This window comes from Bidens hawaiensis, unplaced genomic scaffold, assembly GCF_021521415.1.
Source record: "Bidens hawaiensis isolate Kalapana, Puna unplaced genomic scaffold, B.hawaiensis_p1.1 tig00030549_1, whole genome shotgun sequence".
Lineage (NCBI taxonomy): Eukaryota > Viridiplantae > Streptophyta > Magnoliopsida > Asterales > Asteraceae > Bidens > Bidens hawaiensis.
This window is the reverse complement of record NW_027495104.1, coordinates 105,153-120,373: the sequence shown is the minus strand read 5'-3', so window position 1 is coordinate 120,373 and position 15,221 is coordinate 105,153. Positions and strand designations below refer to the sequence as shown.

The 15,221-nt window shown below is 33.5% G+C and overlaps 2 protein-coding genes across 2 annotated transcripts; one reads left to right on the top strand and one right to left on the bottom strand.

The window, feature by feature from the left end:
- Positions 1–228: 228 nt before the first annotated feature.
- LOC143580700 (putative serine/threonine-protein kinase At1g09600) lies at positions 229–2,570 on the bottom strand. Its single transcript, XM_077063656.1, has 4 exons — positions 2,289–2,570; positions 1,754–2,038; positions 1,353–1,670; positions 229–641 (listed from the first exon to the last, which is right to left on the bottom strand). Exons 1-4 carry the CDS (start codon positions 2,544–2,546, stop codon positions 372–374), a joined length of 1,131 nt encoding a protein of 376 aa, XP_076919771.1. The 5' UTR covers positions 2,547–2,570; the 3' UTR covers positions 229–371.
- A 2,677-nt stretch (positions 2,571–5,247) lies between these two features.
- On the top strand, positions 5,248–14,514 carry LOC143580699 (transmembrane E3 ubiquitin-protein ligase FLY2-like). The gene is made up of 14 exons (XM_077063655.1): positions 5,248–5,825; positions 7,027–7,099; positions 7,231–7,358; positions 7,505–7,620; positions 9,378–9,438; positions 9,523–9,745; positions 9,833–9,990; positions 10,081–10,140; positions 10,975–11,068; positions 11,175–11,342; positions 12,070–12,398; positions 13,102–13,218; positions 13,638–13,797; positions 14,054–14,514. Exons 1-13 carry the CDS (start codon positions 5,709–5,711, stop codon positions 13,737–13,739), a joined length of 1,746 nt encoding a protein of 581 aa, XP_076919770.1. The 5' UTR covers positions 5,248–5,708; the 3' UTR covers positions 13,740–13,797; positions 14,054–14,514.
- The last annotated feature ends 707 nt before the right edge of the window (positions 14,515–15,221 follow it).

Genomic DNA, 15,221 nt, shown 5'->3' with positions numbered 1-15,221 from the left:
TACCCGAGACTCTCTTCGTCCTCGGCTTTCGATGACAATCTTTTGGCCCTTACCTCCTTCCGCTCTTTGTCTACAGCAACTACTTAGTTAGTAAAACATTGCAAGCTTATAGTTCATACTTTGACTTTGAAAGTCAACCAAACGACATTCCGTTCCAATGGTCAAACCAAAACAACAATGGAAAACATTATCAACAAATATGCACATACCTTCTAGCTTCTTCCTCCCTATGTTTTGCATCTATCTCTTTACTGGGAGGATACTTCGGCAAACTCGAAGGATCACATGCGCATGGTTTAGTTGTAAAAAACTGAAAGAAGATTAAAATATGTTGTCATTTTATGTCATCTGATTTCATAATGCTGTCATTCTCACATTCTCATAAAGACGAAAAGAATGGAATAAATTGATACCTCGCTCTCAAGAGCAGACGATGCAGTTCCTCTTTGTGAAGGCTCTATTGCAAGTAAGGATTCCATAAGCCTGATAGCACCAGAAGGAACATCTTTAAACGTTTCTGCTATGCGGTTTCTATAAGGTTGGGTGGGTTTGAACACTGCCACGTTCCGTAAATTTGACTTTTTCCAATAATCATCAGACGGCGAACCACAAAGCTTGAATATTTTATGCAATTGTTCAACCTACAAGATAGATGTCATAGGTCAAGTTACAAGTTCAAAAATACAAAAACAGAATATAATTTTTACTTTTGACTAATATGAAACTTGTATCTATCATAACCTCTTAAACAAGGTAGTCTTTATTAGGGGCGAAAATTTCTGACAAACACGAAAGAAAACAAGTTTTGGGTCGGCTGACACAACTCATTTGCTTAAACATGTCGACACGAACATGACTTGTTTAAAAAATGAGTCAACCCGAACATGACTCGTTACATAGTGGGTTGACCTGTTAATTGTTAGTGTTTCTAAAGAAGTTATTTTAATTTCTGATATAAAGAGTGTTAAATTTAAAATTAAGTATTTTGTTTTTTTAATTTTCCATATAACTATTAACTTTTGAAACTGAAATTAATTTCCGTTTTGAACCTTTTTATCTAGTCTTATCATTTCCAACAATTTTATTTTATTAGTTCTAAGTTCTAACGGCCCATTCTCCAATTATTCCCATCCGTTTATTCTAATCTCGAGCTATATATAAACCCCAAGTTTCTTAATTGGGAATGAGAGATATATACACAGATACAATTAAATTAACACAAATTACAAAAAGGTTTCTTATGAATTAGAGTAAGTAATTGTTTAAATTGTTACTAAGTCACTAGGTATTACTCATATTTGTATATATAAACACAAAGCGGGTGGGTTCGATAAGAATACAGTGAAAGGTACCTCGGTTCGACCTGGCATGATAGGATTGCCAGCATAAAGTTCTCCAAGAATGCATCCAGTGCTCCATAGATCCACAGCAACTCCATAATTTGTTGATCCAAGTAGAAGTTCAGGCGGTCGATACCAAAGTGTCACAACACGGTTTGTTAATGACACATTTCCGCTATTATCAAACATATTTGCCAACCCAAAGTCCGCAATTTTCAAAACACCGTTATTATTAATCAAAAGATTAGACCCTTTTATGTCACGGTGCAGGACGCCACGACTATGACAGTGGTCAAGTCCACTTAGCAGCTGCTTCATGTAGCATTTAACCTACAAATATCCATCCATCATTTCCAAAATCAAATCAGATATAGCAAGTATGAACATACCAAACATAGAGATAATGATACTACCTGAGACTCTGTGAATGTGACCCCTGGTAGTGATGCAAGTCCGGTAAGATCATGTTCCATGTAATCGAAAACGAGATACAAACTACATGAAGTACGTGACATGACCAATCCTTCCAGCTTAATAATATTTGGATGATCAAGCCTTCGTAAAATAAGGATTTCCCTCACCATAAATTCGACACTCTCGGGGTCCATATTATCAAACCGCACTCTTTTTAAAGCAACGATTTTATTATTAGTCAGATCACGAGCCTTGTAGACACTACTGTATGTTCCTTGCCCAATCTGCAAGAACATGAATCATAGCCAGGTTCAATGGTTTAAAAGGTCAAAGTCAACCCAACTCCAATTGTTGAAAAGGTCAAAGTCAACCACTGGTTCATGCAATCAATTGAATTAACTTACCTAGAATGATCATATCATTGCAAGCAAAAATAAACACGCGCGTACTAACTTTTTATTATAAGATCTTAGAAACCTGCTATCTAGTTAAACTGGTTAACCGAACTAATGACATATTTATGAACAAACATACCATATCTAACTTCTCAAAAGTATCGGGTCGTCTAGGTAACCATCCACGAATCGCTTCACCGGCTACAGCAGCAAGCCAAGAAGGCCAGCCTGCAACAACCAGCTGACCTTGAACAGCTTTTGGAATCACCTCAATAACCTCTTTCTTCTTCTTCTTATTATTATAATTATCATAATAATAATCATCCGTAACACGCCGTGTGGACTTCAACCTGTTATCATCATGATTTGCAGAAGGCTTACAGCAAATTCCACCCATCAGATCAAACCAATGAATTTTCTGCTTGTTAGTTCATTAGTTGAACGCGCTTTTAACTTGGCCAAGTATGTATATATTATATATTATATATATGCATGTATGTATGCATAGAAAGTCATTTTGCCGAGTCAAATGGGGTGATAGTTTGATAGCATCACTCTTGTCTAGAATGTATGTTAGTTAAGACGCAGTCAGAGGATAATATATGTCGACGGTAAATCATGGCAATCTATATTAATATGACACCACCTCGTTGAATGAGTATTTATTATAGTCTATTAAATAAATAATGTAACATTTTAAAATTATATTATTAACTTAATAATAAGTAATAACCCACTAGACTAGAGTATGTAAATCATTCACGTTAGACTTCACTTTTTATAAATTATTATTATATACATTGCTACAATACCACTCAAAAGACATGACCATTTATACAAGTAGAATGAAATATAATATTACATCAACAAAAGTTAACAGTTGCTTTAAATAAATAAATTTCATTCAAGTGTCACTTACGGTAGGGAAATTACGAGCGTGAATTTCTGAAAAATCATGATTCGAACAAGAATTTTACGAGTCTGAGTTATAGTCAAGTTCGGATTAGTTTATGGTGAGTCCAAAAAGACATTTGGCTGAACATTTTGTGCTTATGTCAACCTGATGGGGTTCATGGATTAACCTATTTGTGTGTTTATTTTTCTAACATATTTTTTATGTAATAACTTAAGCTATATATAGGAGTGTTTTTATTTGATAACTTAAGCTATATAAGTATTTTAATGTTCACGTATAACTTAAGCTTTATGTGTATTTTTATTATTATGTAATAACTTAGTTTTCTAATATATTTTGCGACACTCGACTTGTTTATGCCCTATGTGCCTTGCCGAGAGCGCTGTTTGCTGTGGTAGATACCAAGAGGAATAGTTATGGTCTATTCATGCACTCACCAGTCACCACGCAACCCATTTTCTCTACTTTCCAAGTTTCGATAGATAACTTAGTATTAAGGAATAAGTTTGGTTAGTGAAATTATTTAGAAAAATAAAAATTTGTAAGGATTTAAATAATGAAGTTATTGAATTCAAATAAAAAAATTTGTTAAAAGATGTGACCCCATTCGGTACTTACATAAACTCTATTTTCCGGACTAAACTTAATCAAGTTTAATCATGTAGCTACAACAGAGAGTGATTTTCATTTAGGGCTAGAGAATCTATCGTGTTTAATATTTGACATGTTAAACAAGTTAGCAACTATAAAGTTTTTACACGTATTTCAAAATCGTCACATGAATGAACACGACACGTGTATTCACCAGGGGCGTCTCCAAGAATCGTGAAAAAGTTATGAACCGAAGGCAAAAAAATTGGATCTTGAATTAGTTGAGAAATTAGATTTAAACATTAAGAATACATATAATTTTTTCAAAAAATATTTATAATTTAAAATAAAATCAGGCCTCGGTGTGTCGGGCCAGGGTCGGTCTATCACCCGGCCCTGCCTCATAGCCGGCCTTGGTATTCATATATTAACACGAATAAGACCCATTTAACCTGATTTTTTTTGTATTCGTCTTGAAAATTCTTAGTTGACCTATTCTTTTATTTTCTTTTGGAAACAATTATGTTTAAACTACGTCAATATATTTACAAACTTTTTAATTTTATGACAAAAATAATACACATATAGTTTAAGTTATAAAAAATACTTATTTTTGGGGTTTTCCTCAATACCAAGTTATCATTAAAAATACTCATATAGCTTAAGTTTTACATAAAATTATATTAGAAAAATAAAACATATAAACAAATTAATTCGTGAACCCCCATTGGTTGACATAAACATAATGGTTTGGCTAAACGTATTTTTGGGCTCACTTTAAATTGATCCGAAATTGTCTATGCTAAACCTAGGCCCATAAATTTCTTGTTAGATTCGTGGTTTTTCAGAGATTCACGCCCGTAGTTTTCCAAAGATAAGTGAAACTTGAATGAAATTTATTTCTTTAGAACAATTGCTAACTTTTTATTGACGTAGTATTAGGTTTCATTCTACTCCTATAAATGGCCATGGATTATTAAGTGTTGCGTGGTTTGAAGGAGAAACATTCGATAAAGACAAGAGGTCACATGCCACTCTTTTTTTTTACTCTATTACACTGTTAATAAGTAGAGCATAAATACATTTAAATCCAACCATTCACTCCTTGTGTTGGTGGAGTGGGTTGGCTCGTTACATATGAAACCACGGGTTGCAGGTTTGAATCCAACTATTCACCCCTCCTCGTGGTCCCTTCATCTCCAACCTCTTGTTTTTTGCCCTAAGCTTTTCTCCTTTTTGGTTTACATTTCTTGATCTTTACATTTTAATATTTACTTTACTAATTATTAAAAAACTGTAAAAATATATTTAGACATGCTTTTTACGTTTATATAATTAAATATCATATGATTATTTTAAATGACATTGTAAAATTTTCCTTATTATGCTTTCATGTGTAAAAAGGAGTCGTCACACCAACATAGCAAACACATGTAATTAAATAACCTTTTGGTCAACATGACTTTATTTTTCGAGTTTTTATTTACGATTGCTATAACGTGTATAATAAGTACCAAAGCAATCGTAACTAACAAATGGATACCGAATACCGAATGAGTTTCCGCTAATTTGATTGCTACTAGTTTTCTAATAACATCCAAAGTCTTACCTCCCCACCTCGGTAGTCCCGGTCACAGTCATCACGCCCCGTCTTTTACTCTCTCCGAATAATAATAATAATAATAATAATAATAATATTAAACAAACCAAAAGAAACAAGAACACCACCAACGATCATCACCACAACTACTACTCACTCAAATCAAATCAGTTAATATTATTATTTTCTGTAGCTAAACTAATTGACTTGTGAATTGATTCTTGTTGCAACAACCTGACCGCCTTAATCGGTTGTTAACCTCTCATTTTCTCTTATCTATCGGCTGCTGTTGACTTCATTTCAAGCAACACTCGCTTTCATACTTCCTTCATTCCTTCACTAATATTATAATTGTTATTGTTATACTTATAATCTATGTGTTTGCTGTTCGAATCTACTCGCCGATTGTGATTTGGCTCCGTGTAATTGTGTGATCGGATAAGTTAGGGTTTATGGAGTTGAAGGTGAAGGAAGTTAGGGTTTTGTTAGGGCTGTTGTGTTGCGTGTTGTCGGTTTTACGGGCGGCTAATGGATTAAGGCCTTTGAGAGAGCGAGCTTGGGGCGATGAGGTTAGGGTTTACACTTACTCTTTTAAGCTTGTTTCATGTTGTGTTTTTATTGTTATTAGGGTTTGTAACAGGTAAATGTTGTTTATAACTGTTTATGATGACTAAATTAGAATTAAAGAGAAGTTGGTTTTACTGAATTCAGTTTGATACCTTTTTTTATTCCTGAAACGACACGTGTTTATGCAGACTCTAGAAACGAATGAACGATTGACGTAACTTGTGTGTTACATTCATCTTTTATGTTATTAAAGTGTATATAACTATATACACCTTTTGTTATCTTATTGCTTACTGTTAAGCAGACACAGGCAAGAGGCAACCTTTGCAACACCACCAGTATCGATCTTTTGTTTTGGATTGCAAACATCCACGAAACATGCATGAGATTGTTGCAATTTAGGCTTTAAATACTATGTTCATATCTATATATTGAAGGATGTGGGAGCTGTCTGGTAATAAACACCGTCTTTATACAATTTGTTTTGTAATATCATGTGAATTTCTATGATAGAATGACAAACTATGATGTTCACTTTACTTTTGGACTGTTTTTTTTGCTAGACAATTGATTTTTTTTTTTTTTTTGTTAATTGACAAGGTAGAAAATGTCTTGTATATTTAGTTTTTAGGTATCTTTGAATATTATATACCAAAATGACATTTTCTGCCTTGTTAATTAACATACAAATATCTCAATTGTATACTAAAAAGTAGTCCAAAAGTAAAGTGAACACCATAGCTTGTCATGCTACTATAGAAATCAGCATGTTCACCTAATTGTATAAAGAAGTTACTTGTTACTTGAAAGTTTCCATATGCATTAATATACAGATACCAGCATAATATTACAACCTTAATTGCAACAATATTATACGTGTTTCATGGATGTTTGCAATCTGAAACACAAGATCGGTACTGTCAGTGTTAATCTTTGTACTTTGTAGTCTGCTATGTGATAAAATAACTAAAGGAATATTCTGTGTAAATGCTAAACATGCCATTCCACTTGGCACTGTCCATTCTTGTAAAGGATAGTAACAAGATCAATGGTTTGTTTGCAACAAAAATCAAAGTACTCCAATCCGTGATATCGGTGACTCTTATGTTCTGTTTGCTAGAAAGAATCATAATCACAATTGTTCTTGGTATTGAAATACCTAGATGGAGTAAAATGTAATTTAACCCTCTCTGGTTTTTTCAGTGGCTTGTTGCAAGGAAAGATGATAACGATGTGGGCCCATTCTCTGCATGGAATATAACTGGGACATACAGAGGTTTGTAAGTTAGAATTAGCTCTAATAACACGTGTATCAAATGCTTATTTTCACTTTATTACATGAACATCAAGATATATTAACTAGGGTTTATGTAACTGACTATTTTTCTTTTTTATGCTATCCATCAGGGGCTTGGAGGTTTCTCCAGTCTTCTAATACGTCTAGTAGGTTTCCAGATTTTAGGAAATCAAGTGGGAGTTCTGTTTTGGAATTGATCACTAGGCCAACTAAGATAAATGGTGTACATTATGTTCAGGTATTATGATCATATTGTTATGTATCAAGATTGATAGCTTCAAATATTTCTTTCACACTAAAGGCTACAAATGATGTTTTATTTTTCTCCTTTTTATTATAAGGAATTCTGGATTTGTAATAGAACTTTTGTTCCTGACATGACAGGGTGTAATGATTTTCCATGACGTGTTTGATAATGAACCTGAAGTTGGTCGTGTACAAATTAGAGTAGAAGGAGTATATATATGGCCGTTCAGACAACTTCGATTGGTAGTCAACAGGTACCATATCTTCTCTGTTTTCAGGAAATTTAACATATATAACTGATAACAGTTACATGGCAACATATTAGCGTATTTAATGCCTAACTAAAAATGTATGATTTCTGAAGCATGAAAGCATTTGTCTAGTTATAGCAGCAACGACTACTCCCATATTCCTGCTTCTTCCCCCCAAAACCAAATTTGTCCTTACCTCAATCCATATGCTTATGTTACGTTTGAAGTTTAGCAAATTTTTAACACACTTTTTTCGTTTATCATAATTAGTTGTACCTTAAGTTATATATATTATGTTGGAAGAAAACTAATAGTAGAAAGAGGACGCAACACACCATAAACGAAATATAATGTGTGCATGTTTTGAATATAAAAGTTATACACACACATGTTTGTTTGTGCGCTGAGGAGGGCATACCCAAGAGGATGAAGCAAGAGATGATAACTGATAAGGGGTTTGAAATTGAATAGAACCATGGAATGATGTGATACTGTAATACTTGAGGATGCCATGTAGTTCATCGAATATTATGTAGTAGGAACAATGTAAGTGTTGAAATCAATTAAAACTTTAAAACGTTTGCAAGTAGTTTCAACTAGATTCTGATTTTTTTCTATTTTTTTTATGTGAACAACTCTATTTTGTTAAGTTTAAGGGTACAAAGAATGTACAGAAGTTCCATGTGCATTGTCACATTTTAAGGTAATAATAGTCGTGCCAAATTGGGTTTTGTTTTAGCATTTTCTAAATATTTTGGATAATTTAAAACGTTTTATCTAAAAAATCCAAGATTCCAAGTACATCGATAATAGACATGACTTGCTGCTAGTATTGAAAGCCCAAAGTATGACTCGTTCGACTAGGATATCAAATATCATTGTGGTAGAAAAAAAGAATTAAGGACAGTCAGCTCTCTTAGAGGAAAAACAAGGGTGTGTTTTCTTAGTTGACAACACGCATCAAAAGAAGACAAAGATGACATGCTTGATGCTAAGTTCTTTAACTTTGAAAGAGATGAATTTTTATAGAGGTGATGAAGGTCGTGTAATCTTACTGTATAACCAATTGCAATCAATGGATGAGATTTATTCAAGTATTAGTGTTCTTGTATCCCATGCCCTCTTCTAATAATCTATTGGGCACCTGTCGCGGTATAATTGTGTATTGTTCTTCCCTGATTTCCCTCTACCGTTACCAACCACAAATGCAGGAGCTGGGTTAGAACATTGGTTCTAGTCATATTTAGTAATCGTATGAAGGTCTCTCTCACAGTATGTCTAGTAGACACTCGGGATTAAGTCTAGAAAGAGTGACAACTATAAAGAATTCCTCTCTTTGTGTGCAGTCTATTCTACACGTGAGTTGGTGAACGATGTGCCTTGAACTCTTGCGTAAGTGCCCGATCTTAGCGTATACAGACCGTTAGATATGTGGATGAACATCCTAGGAACCCTAACGTTCCCTTTTCATGTAGATGTGTATAACACTAATATATTCTAGCAGTTCATAGTTGAGTCAAAGGGCAATCTATTAAGCCAACTTATACTTTCATGAAAGATTGATTTATCTATTTTTTTTTATGTATATAGAAGAAAGTTACTCTTAGCAACTATGTCAGCAGCATCACAACCTCAAACAATTTGTTTTCTCTTTCCTTTGTTTTACTTTCATCCTGTTGCTTTATATGAAAGATGTTGATTATGCATTAAAAGTATGTTGATGAAATGAAACATATTTAAAGATGTATATTGTATTGCAGCAGCAGAGACGGAGAGTCTGGTCAAGAAGAGGATTATATATTATCCAATCCATACCACCTGGTAATCTTTATATCTTATTTATGATCACAATATCATCATACAAATGATTTTTGTTTATTGCTCACTTTCTTTACACAATTCCAGCTTGGAGTTTTCTCATCACAAGTCTTCCAGGAGTCCTCACAAGATAAAATCAGAAAGAACACAAAATGTACGTTTTCCTCCTTAACCCACACTTTGTTCTTTATTAATTTTATTTCCCAACAAAGTTTTGAGTTTGTTGTTGCAACCCCAATTAGTGACATCGACAAACACTGCAATGTTGAAATCTCTGCTCAAATTTCTCGTGTACCATCTACTCAAAATGGTATTAATTAATTCTCCAATAAAACTATACTTTTCTTATATTTACAATAACATACTTTGCTAGTAATGTTGAAATCATTTGTGTTAGATGTAGAGCATGATCGTTATTATATGGAAGGGTTAATGGAGAGCCCATCAGCTGATGATTATGGAGATTGCTTCTCACCCATGCTAATGAATGCTACATCTGTTAACATAGAAGTTTATTACAACAAAGCAGTCAATTACACCTTAATGGTTACCTTTGTATCCTAAATCGGTTGAGGCGTACTTATGTTATATAAAAATCATCGACTGCTGCTTTATTGTTGTTCCTTAAACTATTCGGTGTATCAGATTTCTTTTCTGCAGGTTCTTCTGTTAATTAGGCAAATGGAGCATAGTAATACACAATCTGTAAGATTTTCGTAACTTCTACTTGTATTCCTGCAGATAGTTAAGTTCTAATCATAGTCACATGGATCACGGTACGTTCCGGTACGTGGTACGGGAACTGGTACGCGGTTCGTGCATTTCTAAAATTCGGTACGAGGGAGGATAGGTTCATTCGGAACGCCAATTTGGTACGCCGTACGGTGTACCATATAATCTGGTACAGCGTATCTGAATAACACTACATATATATAATTAATTAATAATAATATACATAATATATATAGATATATATGATATGTATGTATATATTAAATAAATAATTAATATTATATTGAATAACACTTAACACTCAGTTTAAATTTATATAGAAGACATGATAAAAGACATAATAATAAGTATGAGTCATTGAGTATGCTTTAAAATATTAGTTTTCTAATCTATTTGGCTTCCGATTTAAGTTTCCTTCACCAATTACGATGTGTATTAATAAACTATTTATTTTACCGATGCATATTAAAAGCAACTCATCGTAAATATTTAAAGCCACCACCGGAAAATTGAAAACATCGTCGGAAAAAGCGAAGCCACCTCCGGAACTGTACCGGAACGCAATTTTTAACGATCCCAAACGCCGATATCGTTCACCGGGAACGCGAATCGGATTAAAGTAGAACGATTCGTGCAGCAATTGGGAACTTTCAATTTCACCGATCCGGATCGCACACCATCGGCGATCGGTACGATTTTGTACCCGTTTCCGGTACGTGCGATCCGGAACGAAGATCGCGGGTGATTCTACGTTTCCTGTGACTATGGTTCTAATATTATTATTAATGTATATATTTTAAATGCAAGGGGGCTGCGAAAGTATCAATTCTGATGATTGGACAACAGGCTATCATGGATGCATATCTTTGTCTTTTACATTTGACTGCAGGGATTTTAGTCGGTATGTTTTTGCTTCATTTGACTATTCGATGTCCTTGTGTTAATACTTTAGTCAATATGTTTTGTCTTCTGCAAACACATATTAAATGTAGCTGTTTGGTTTGCAGAATCACTGTTTAATGCTTTTGCTACTGCTGCATTTTTTAAGTTTGTGGTGTTCTCAATATTTGAGATGAGGTATCTTCTTGCTATTTGGAAAGCCAATCGGTCTATAACTAATGGAGAGGGTTGGGAAGCAATGAGACGTGAACTGTCACTTCTTTACAGTCGGTTCTGTAAGTACTTCTCTTAACAATCATTTCCCCCTTTTTTAAAGTTCGTGACAAACACCATTTGAATTGACTTATATGCCAATTTCTTGTTTTCTAATCAAATTTAGCTATTTGTCCATTTTCATCGTCAGTTTTATATAAGATAGTTTTATACAAGCTAGGTGTTAAGTAACTCTTTAACACTTGTCTTTTTTTGTGCCCCCCTATAAAGCGTGTGGCGATTGAATGCGTTTTGATCCCAAAAACATATGCGGCATTCTTCATTAAGAAAATACTAAAAAAATATTTATGGATATTTTAACTTGATTACTTTTAGACACTAAAAAAATACTAAAAAAATATAAGATATTCTCATCATCTCTGACCAGACTTGTTCAATTGTTGGCCTAATTTGTTTAAATACAAAACCCATTGTTCAACTGATGGTCAGGTTTGAAAAACTAAGACCCATTGCAATTTGTTCAGATACTGGTCAACTACATAAAACGCCACATCATGCATAAGATCGCATCAAATTGGGGGTGGAGGTGGAGGGGTTAAGGTTCACTCTAGTAAAACATCTGGGTTTCATTAAATACTAAACTACTACATTTGTAAAACGTATGAAAGTTTAATTTTTGGTACCCTGCTTTTTAAAATGGCTAGTCTCATTGTTCATTTTCCACATGACATTTGTTGGTTGTGTCGCATGATCTGTAATGTATTAAAAAAATGTGTATTTATTTGGCAGATGGGATCCTTTTAGGTGGTATTCTGGTGATGTATGAATTCCACAGATATTTGAGGGGTATACTTGTAATTTTTCATTTGTTTTGGGTTCCACAAATAGTGAGTAACATTATTGGCGATTTAAGAAAACCGTTGCATCCGCATTATATAGTAGGGATGTCCCTGACTCGCCTTGCAATTCCTTTGTATGTGTTCGGGTGTCCTCATAACTTCATGCGAATCCAACCCGATTACAAGTGGTGTGTTACTTTGGGTCTTCTTGTTGCTTTTCAAGCCGCGGTTCTCATTTTACAACACTATCTTGGATCCCGTTGTTTTATTCCTCGCCAGGTTTCTTCTTTTTATACCATAACTCATTTTGTTTTATAGATTTGGATTTAAATATACCTTTGTAATTATGTGAACGGAAAATATCATCAAATAATAACAAAGTTTCCCCAGATGTTTTACTAATGGCAATCAAACTTTTTTATGTAAAGGATAAATCACCCAACTTTCATTTGTGTTCTAATGCTGTGAAATTTGGTATCTTTTGTAGGTCACAAGTTTACATAGATGACATGGAATAATAAAATAAGCGATGTGGATTATTTATTCAAAAAAGGATCAACTCTTATTTATAACATATATAATTTTGAAAAAAAAAAGTATGTTCATTAATAAATTACATCGTTGAACAACTCTTTAGAAGGATAAAAAAGTACCTAATACAAAAAGTTTTATGATCTTTATATGTGCAAAATATAAATATAATTTTTTTCCTCTATATTCTCACCCATCCACACTCTTATTTTTAATCCATACATTGTTTTATTTTTTAAGATTTGGATTTAAAAATTTGTTTTCTGAATCATATTAAATGTTGTTGATAAAAGAATAAAGGTTCGGACAGAAAATGTGCTTGTGGTTGAACCCGACTCCATTCAATGAAGATTATATACAAAAATACCCCTAGTTTTTATCCACACATTTTACCTGTGACAAGCATGATTTTACTTTAGTTTCTTTGACTCACATTTCATTCCTGTTGCAGATTTTGCCTGAGAAATACTGTTATTTTAGAAGGGTTGATCACGATTCAAATAACATTCCTGATTGTGTCATTTGCATGACTGCAATTGATCTCACTCAACGTCCTGATGATTGCATGGTATTTGATTCAAAGTTCTAGTTATTTAGTTACTTTCATCATTAGGTCGAGAAAATAGTTGTTAAATACTCCTCCGTCCCATTATAAGTGTCCATGTTTGAAAAACACAAAGTTTAAGGTGGATTGAATGATTACTTTTTTCTCTTACCAAATAACAATAATGCCCTTGAAAAGTGGGTCCATCAATATTGTTTATTAATGTTAGTTGTGTGTGTTTAAGGGCAAATTTAGAAATTGGCTAATTTTGAAAGTGGACACTTGTAATGGGACAAATAAAAAAGGAAATGTGGACACTTATAAGTGAATGCTTATAACAAATAACGGAGGGAGTATTTTATATTATACTACACTTTCTAAATACTTCTATTAACTAGATAATGATGGTATGTTATTTGAATCTAACTGAATGCTGTTTATAGGTTACTCCGTGTGATCATTTTTTCCACTCGGGTTGTTTACAAAGATGGATGGATATAAAGATGGAGTGCCCTACATGTCGCCGTTCACTTCCACCAGCTTAAAAGTCTATTACACGGACAAGAACCAGTTGACATGACCAGCTTGTTAATTGTTATCATGGTAAGAAACGATTAATATTATTATGGGTTCCTTTTGATATAACTTTTTGAAATTAGACTATGAACCAAAATTTAAATATCTATGAGCCCCATTCCTGTCTTTTTATTTCCAAAATCGTTACAACACGTTGGATTTTGTATTTAAAACAAGAAAAGATGTATTTATCTGAATTTGCAAGGTACCATGCTTTGCGTTAAAAGTCCAACATGGTCATTTTTGACTTCATAAACTAACTTATGACGCTGAATATTTGCAGGTGTTGGTCACATAACCATGATTTGCAGGGATACTGAAAAGTTGACTTTTATTGAGCTTATAATAGGAAACTGCATAAACTGTATATTGTATATTATGTAAACATTTATTCGAGCACCTGGACCAATCGATGTCCTCTTCAACATTAGGTCATCCATATTGACTAGGAGAAACCACATTTTGAGCTACCAATAGTCATTTGTTATAATAATGTATATATGTATGCAATTGGTGAGTGAATTCTAACATGACCTTAACAGTGGTTTCTATCTTTATTATTGCCCATTGAATCTGTTGCCTGAGGCTATATGCTATTGTAATTGTCTTCCTCTCACCGTTACAATCGTGTTATCTACAATTTTGTTAACGTTATAAATAGTTTCAGTGGAGGCTATTTTCGGCGGTTGTGACAATGACGGTTTTTGCAGCAAGTGATAGGTGGCACAGGCTTATTTAGACTCGTTTTGAGCTAGTAAATTTCATAAAATGAATTGGAGTTGATCACATAAAATGGTTATGTGGTTTGGCTCAGGTTACATTTTAGTCTGGAAGATCTGGTTTCAATTTTGTAATGTTGAGGTCATAACACTAATATGTTCAATTTTATGTTAACCATATTGGCCGGTCATCCCCTATACTGGTCTCGCCCTCTAAATATCTCAAATTTCTAAGACTTCTTTGGCAGTTTCTTTAAAATTTTTGAACCCAAAAATCTCCCCATAAAAAATTTGAACCCTACAATCATTAAATAAATTTGTAAGGAGCTACATCAACCTTTTAAACATGTTGAATAAGAAAAGGCAAGGATCGAGCTCAAATAATGGTGAAGGACTAGACTTAAAACGGTGCTGATGAAGTCTCAGTAAACATAAACATCCAATGAGTCTACCATCACTTTTGTTCATTTGTTGAAAACCTTATAGGTCTTTGATTGTATAGAGTATCCAAAAAATCACTCATATTATTTTGGAGCAAATTTTGAGAGATGTTTCTTGGTGTTAAGTATAAAACACCCAAAAGATTTGAAAAATCCTATAAAAGGTTTTCTTTTTAAACATTTCATAGGGTGATTTTCCAAGATTATTAACGATAAGCACCTTAATATGTACATAACAAGCAACGTTGATGGTTTTTGCTTAAAATGTCATAAGAAACATAGATCTTACATA

Excerpts from the sequence above, each read along its gene's own strand:
- LOC143580700 (XM_077063656.1), bottom strand. The coding sequence starts at position 2,546 with ATGGGTGGAATTTGCTGTAAGCCTTCTGCAAATCATGATGATAACAGG. Across the intron at positions 2,039-2,288 it reads CTTTTGAGAAGTTAGATATG|ATTGGGCAAGGAACATACAG; the intron begins GTATGTTTGTTC and ends ATGTTCTTGCAG. Across the intron at positions 1,671-1,753 it reads TCACATTCACAGAGTCTCAG|GTTAAATGCTACATGAAGCA; the intron begins GTAGTATCATTA and ends GGATATTTGTAG.
- LOC143580699 (XM_077063655.1), top strand. The coding sequence starts at position 5,709 with ATGGAGTTGAAGGTGAAGGAAGTTAGGGTTTTGTTAGGGCTGTTGTGT. Across the intron at positions 7,100-7,230 it reads TATAACTGGGACATACAGAG|GGGCTTGGAGGTTTCTCCAG; the intron begins GTTTGTAAGTTA and ends GCTATCCATCAG. Across the intron at positions 7,621-9,377 it reads CTTCGATTGGTAGTCAACAG|CAGCAGAGACGGAGAGTCTG; the intron begins GTACCATATCTT and ends ATTGTATTGCAG.